Below are 7514 nucleotides of genomic sequence, written 5' to 3'. Positions count from 1 at the left end.
CGAGGAGGGAGTGGATTCCAACTCCTCGGTCTGTAACCATCTGGGTTTTCGAAACATTGTCATACACAGAGAGAAAGCCTGTGGCTCAGACACAGCAGATGCATGTTTGCGAGTGTGCATGCGCGCGCGCGTGTGTGTTTGTGTGTGTGTGTTTGTGTGTGTGTGTCTGTGTGAGTGACTGAGAGACAGAAGGGGGATATGCGGACACGTAGTGGTGGACAAAGGCAGGGCTGTCACGCTAGTGAGCCTTCATTGACTCCCTTCTTCTGCTGAATTAGGTCCCAAAGGCTGTGGTCTCCCAGCCAGCCAAGTCCCTCTGTCTACTAGTCCCCCCGGCCCTGCCCTAAACTAAGCAAACAGATTAGGAAGCAGCACCTGCAATGGGATGGAGGCGCCTGCCTGCTTTTCAGCGTGGGATCATATCTCCACAGTACACAGCATGGCTAAGACCAGTAGAGACACTCTGGCCCAGGGGGATATGAGCCCCGAGGGGACCTAGTCCTGTCTAATCCATGTTCAAGCAGACTCTGGCTTTTGATCCCCTCAGGAAACCTCTGAGGAGTTCAACAGACCGGGAGGAGGACGCAATCTAGAGAGGCTCCTGTCAGTACCGCGTGTTGTAATCAGTATAATCTAGTGTCTCTGGCTTTTGTTGAGATTAAGTATTGTGGATTTGTAGTTTTGAACTTTCAATAAGTATCTATTTATACCATGACGTGGTAGAATAATCACTTGTAATTGGCTGGAATCTGGTCTGGTATTATCACGCACGTAACCTTTTCAGGTTGTCTTAGTTTTTTCTTCAAAGTCTATCTTAGAATTTCTAGAACCCACATAACCTTCAATGACCAGTGGCCATTGTCACATCAGTAGAATGTTCACTTCTGAAAAGTCTACGTCACATCTGAAAATGCATGCCTGAAAAGGGTTCATTCTTCCCACAGAATTGGACGTGCTAGCCAGTTGATAGAAGTAGTTATTACATGGCGTTTTAAACATTCACCGAAATGCTTGATTGTGATTGGTCAATAGCGCTCGGCAGAGGTCCGTTATTACTCGATAACGGACCTCTGCTGAGCAATAATGACCGCTTGTTCGCAGCTGGAGCAATCAAGCCCACTGACACACACTGCATCAGTGCAATCAGTCCACACACCTGCCGGCTGCCGGCGATAATAATAACTTTATTTGGGCTGACAGCAGACGGAGCCACAGAACAACTGCGTCTGCATTTGATCTCGTCTTGTCGATGGTGTAAAATGAATTAGGTATATTGTTAGTAAGTTAGCCATGTAATAAGCGGGATAATGTATAGCTAATACTCGGATCATATGTGTCGCAAAATAATTGACCTTCACTACGTTTAGAACACCTCGGCGAGGCGCCTCGGTATTCTAAACTCTGTGTCGGTCAATTATTTTGCGACAATGACCCTCGTAGCTATACATTATCCCCTTACTTATCCTATAGTCTCTTTGTAGCCAAATTAACAATTTTTTTTTTTTTTTTTTTCTTTTTTCTTTTTTTCTTTTTACGATTCCAGCCAGCCACTCAGATGAGGGCTCCGACGTGGACTCAGAACCGGGCCTTCCCCTGAAGAGAGAAGCAGCGGCGCAGTCGGACCACCTTCACAGCGGAGCAGCTGGAGGAGCTAGGAGAGGGCCTTTGAGCGGACACACTACCCTGACATCTACACCAGAGAAGAGCTGGCTCAGAGGGCCAAACTCACAGAGGCCAGAGTACAGGTTAGATAGACACACAACCCACCAACATGTACACCAGAGAAGAGCTGGCTCAGAGGGCCAAACTCAGAGGCCAGAGTACAGGTTAGATAGACACACAACCCCAACATCTACACCAGAGAAGAGCTGGCTCAGAGGGCCAAACTCAGAGGCCAGAGTACAGGTTAGATAGACACACAACCCCAACAGTGTACACCAGAGAAGAGCTGGCTCAGAGGGCCAAACTCACAGAGGCCAGAGTACAGGTTAGATAGACACACTACCCCAAACATGTACACCAGAGGCATTTTGAGGGCTGGTTCTGGGCCAGTGCCTGATCGGCAAACCAGTTCTTTCAGTGTTTTTCACATCCAAAAGAACGGGCTCTCAACCAGGAAAACTGGTTCCAAAGCAGCACCATCTCTTTGCTGGTCTAGAACCAAGAACCATTACGTCAGAGGCTGCATGTTAAAAACACAGAGCTTCAGTATGGACGTGGTGGTGAACCTCATATTGTCGTTGATATACCTATGCAATAGTAGTTAAAGTATCTAATGTTATTTTAACATTAGTTTAGTCTCTTGTGTATGTAAAATGCATATTATAAGCTGATCTAGGGATCTATGCAACAAAACAAAAATTTTTTCTTTCCAGCAAATATCTTAGTTACAATAAGATTGTGTAAGCTAATCAAGTGAAGTGATTAGAATGTTCACTGTTAGAAGAACGTTATGAGCACGTAAAAATGCATATGATAAGCTGATAAATCTAGTGATCTATGCACAAAAAAACATTTTCTTTTTTTCAGCAAAATCAATTAGTTACATACATATTGTTTTTTCTTTTTTAATTATGTTTTTGGTAGGTTTTTATTGTTTTTTAACTACCGGGCAGTCCAGTAGAGAGAGAGAGAGAGCGGAAGAATGGGAGACAGAGCGGGGGGAATTCGGCAAAACGACGCCAGGTCCCGGGAATCGAAACCCGGGTCGGCCCGCGTCGCGACGCAGCACGTTACATGGTTCGCCACTTGGGCGCCTGTTACATGCATATTGTGCTGTCAGAACAGTCTTAGGTTCGTAGCTTAAGTAACGTTAGCTATTGCCCATTTCACCTCTGTCATCTGTTTATCAACCAGGAAATGCACATGTTAAATGTTAACTATTTATTGAAACAAGACATATATATTACAGACCTATACAGTCATGTAATAACGTGGCTCTCTCTAGCTCATGGAAAATAGCCGGTTGGTTTTTAGAAGGTTATCATGTTGAACTAACTGCTAACCGGCATCAGCACCAGCCCCCCCCCCCACCCCCCCCCACACACACACTCTCTCACACACACACACACACACGCACAGCACACGCACGCACGCACGCACGCACAGCACGCACGCACAGCACGCACGCACGCACGCACGCACGCACGCACGCACCACACGACACACACACACACACACACACACACACACACACACACACACACACACACACACACACACACACACACACACACACACACACACACACACACACACACACACGCACACATATATATATATATACACATACAGTACCCACTGTGTCCATTCACAAGTAGGGTTTCCTGTTTTTAGCAGGCTTTCTGTAAAAAGAGCTATATAAAATATCCACCACCACCCCCTGAATAGATGCTTAAATTAGATCCTGTATTAATAGAGGCATTTAGAAGCTGTACAGGCTTTATGTGGGTGATTTATCTCAACCCCATGACTGTGTACACAAAAAAGACCTGATGTCACTGTGGTTTCTCTGCTGTAGCCAGATGTTTAGATCACTATCTGCTGAGCTCCAGGCTGTGGTGCGGAGAGGCCACACACAGACACACACACACACACACACACACACACACACACACACACACACACACACACACGCACGCACGCACGCACGCACACGCACACACACACACGCACGCACACGCACACGCAAACGCACACGCACATATACAAAAACATGTCCACAAACAAACACATGCACATAGACACACGTGCAAAAACACACACCCCCACAAATTCATGAAGTTATGATAGAAGCTTTCTCAGATCCACAAGCATATTACATAATGATATGAGAATAATATGTTGTAATTGAACATTACATTATTTTAAATATATAATAAACACAATAACACATGATGACACTTCTTTCTTCTCCTTCTCTCTCATCCATCAGGTGTGGTTCAGCAATAGGAGGGCCAGGTGGAGGAAGCAGGCAGGAGCCAATCAGCTGATGGCGTTTAATCACCTGATCCCCGGCGGATTCCCCCCATCGGCCATGTCGGGCCTACAGCCCTATCAGCTGTCAGAGAGCCCCTACCCTCCCAGCTCCATAGCTCAGGGTACGGTCAACCTTGTTTATATAGGGTAATCAGAACACACAGGGGGTGGGGTCCTTTCACATCCAATTAAATCAATTCAGGAAGTTTATCACTATTATAGAGAAGGGGGAAAAATACTTTCGGCGGGTGTCATGTCCTTACTACCAAATATTTCAGAAGGATCAAATTATGATATATTTTTATCAATAGCAAATTCACAAATAAACTGTACTTTCTGTTTATATTTTGAATCGGTTGAACACACTGAGACTCTATGTCTCATAATTTCCATATTCATGCCTAGATAGTTGATATCTGGCACAAATTCAGATTCATGAACAGTCCTAGGAATAGGTCTATAGATGGCTTAACTTGACAATATAAACATTAAAAATGTACCCCAGTTTATTTCATGTTACAGTGTTTGCTAATTTCAAAGCTAACAGGAAATAGACTAGGGTTCAAGCTAGCAATGCAATTCCACTGAAACAGTCTCTTCTTGTCCCTCGTTCTCCATCTCCTCTTCTCCCCCAGCAGAACAGTCAAGCACAGTCCACAGACCGCAGCCTCTTCCCCCGACTTCAGTGCACCAGGGTGGGCTCGGCTCGTCAACGGGGGCCCAGGATGGAGGTTCGGCCTACTGTTTGTCCTCTGGTCGTCACGGGTTCTCAGGATACTCTGACAGCTTCGCTCCCCCGCCGGGACACTCCAACCCTGGCAACCCCACCATCAGTAACAGCCTCTCACCACAGGTTAGTGTATACTGCATAGTTAACAACCAAACACACGTTCACACTCATGCGCGCCCACACACACACACACACACACACATGCACACACGCACGCACGCACGCACGCACGCACACACACACACACACACGCACACACGCGCACGCACGCACGCACGCACGCACGCACGCACGCACACACACACACACACACGCACACACGCGCACGCACGCACGCACGCACACACACACACACACACACACACACACACACACACACACACACACACACACACACACACACACACACACACACACACACACACACACACACACAAACAAGCACACAAACAAACAAGCACGCACAAACATGCTCTCATCCGTGACTTGGGAGGTGTCATTGCTATGACATTGATGAGAACCTCGTTAGACTAGGAAACATAGATGATAATGTGGCGTGTGTCAATCTGCTGAGGGAGGAGCCAGAGAGAACCGGATATGAGGAGCATGGAGCGACAGATGGGTGATGACACAAATGAAAACTGAAAAGACAATTATGGCCGATTACACACTCATCAGTGTCCATCAGTGGCCCGCTACCCGCTGAGGTGCTGGACTCTAACAGGCGGAAAACGAGCTTTTAACCACCACAAAGGGTGGCCGGGCCCCATGCAATGCATGCTGGGTACTGTGTCCCATGAGAGAGATTCTCACCCTCCTGCCGAGTGTTGATAAAAAAAATCGCCCCGGGGGGGAAACTCTGCGTCTCTCTCCGAGCGCCTCAGGACACATATGGTTTGAAGCGAGAACATGTCTGTTTTATCTGTTATGGTCAGAGAAACGATAAGTGGCACCATTGTGGCTGTGAATGATAATTGACAGCTTTGATACCTCTGAGCAGTGGAGATGCACAACTACACGTTACATCTCCATAGACGAGATTCAGACTCACACACTGAATCTGGGATGATGTTAGTTTCATTGTTGGAAGGTGGCTCGTTTGTAATCGTTCTCTTCTGAAATCACGTGGCTCCTTGCCTCTCCAATACTAGTTATTTTCCATACATTTTTTCTTAATTTCTTTTACACAAATGAAATGTTTCATGAATGAAGGGCCCCTGAAAAGCCCATTCAAAACCCAACATAGAGAACATCAAAAATACACGGCGTCAATCAGAAAACGCAGGTTGTTTTTCTTTTAAAGTTGAACTTAACTTGCACGACAGCAACAATGTGTGGTTGGTGAGGTCACACACCCACAGGGTCACTCTGTGACTCTACCTCCAATAAAGAGGCCAAAGGTGGCGCAGACCTCATGGATGGTTTCGTCATTAACCCTACGAGGGGAGCTCCATACAGGAACGCTCAGCTCGTCTTGCACGGCGAGACGACGTGCCTGGAATGTTTGCTCAGTCTGGAATTGCAATCACAGAATGTTCCAGTGTCTTAATTGATTGGAATGAAGTAATCTATCCCTTAGTAATGCGGTGTGTAATTTATGTAAATGACTCACTTTGTTGGCTAATTTGTTTTAATTTATGTATTCGTCTGAGCTGTGTGAATGTATGTTGCAATACGCTCATCTCTATTTCAGACCGGGGAGGGAATTAATTTCCCTATTTTAAGTTAATAACAGAGAGGAAATGAGAATTGATTAAATTCTATGACATTGATAGTTAGCACACGAAGACCCTCTTCTTTGCAATTAGAAAACTTTACAATTAGACTTTTCTTTTTTCATCTACATACTGTAGCTCTCCCTCTCCATATTGCACAAAGCGTTTGGCTGAGTTATCTGCTGCAAGCAAGAGAACACTTAATACTTGATCCAACCACAATACTGCATCTTAAACCAGGCAGGGAAATGAGGGACACGTTTCTGTATTTCTTCGGTAGATTCCGTATCACTGTTGTCGGATGAAAACCTCAGACATCCAATTAAACCTGGTGCATACATCCAATGTTGGGTGCTTTTCATGTGTATTTGTTCCTCTATGTTGTGAGCACATTAAATCACACGGGGACCCATGAAACCCATTAAAATGTATAACATCAAAAGATTTCAGAAAATTGGGTTCTTTTTATTATAATTCCTGAAAACTTTCCCCTTTTTTGTATTTTTATTTCTTTACATACCCACAGCGATATGTAACAGTAAACTGTTTTGTGAGTTTCAACACCGCCTATGGTTTACTCTAGATGGGGAATAGTTAGACAGAGAGGCCCTTTGGTTTGGGTCTTTAGCCGCACGCCCTGCCACTGGGCTCGGCCAGCGGACCGCGGGCTCCCTGCGGTGCGGGGTCTCTGGCGTCGGGCTGCTGATCCGGTGCATACCAGAGGAATTCTTTCTCACCGAGCCAGCGAGCGGCCTGGCTTTGCACCCCCATGAAGCCTAATCCCCGGAACCACCAGGAAACAGACACACCCTCGGGAACCACTGCTGCATGTACACCTACACTGACTCACGTGCACGCACGCACGCATGCACACACACACACACACACACAGCACACACACACACACACACACACACACACACATACACCCCCGCACGTGCACACGCTTTCGGGGTGTTCTAAAGGCACATGCACATATACACAGTCACCGTATATCAAAGTAATCATCACTGACAGGAAGCAAAACCTAAATGAGTCAACTGTGTTGTACTTGTAGAATTAGAACACTCTCCTTCAGTGATTTAGATGTA

General features: G+C 46.0%; 1 protein-coding gene across 1 annotated transcript in view; it reads left to right on the top strand.

Annotated features, from left to right (window-relative positions):
* pax3a (paired box 3a) overlaps nt 1-7514 on the top strand; it is a gene marked incomplete at both ends in the record, with an annotated part of 25459 nt that overhangs the window by 10363 nt on the left and 7582 nt on the right. The window contains 5 exon segments of the mRNA XM_084326992.1: nt 1544-1602; nt 1604-1654; nt 1656-1745; nt 3935-4100; nt 4614-4831. Coding sequence (XP_084183118.1) covers nt 1544-1602; nt 1604-1654; nt 1656-1745; nt 3935-4100; nt 4614-4831 — 584 coding nt within the window.

The sequence above is a fragment of the Notolepis coatsorum genome (genome assembly GCF_963971535.1).
Source record: "Notolepis coatsorum genome assembly, chromosome: 13".
Lineage (NCBI taxonomy): Eukaryota > Metazoa > Chordata > Actinopteri > Aulopiformes > Paralepididae > Notolepis > Notolepis coatsorum.
The sequence above is the reverse complement of the archived record's forward strand: the minus strand, read 5'-3'. Positions and strand labels throughout refer to the sequence as shown.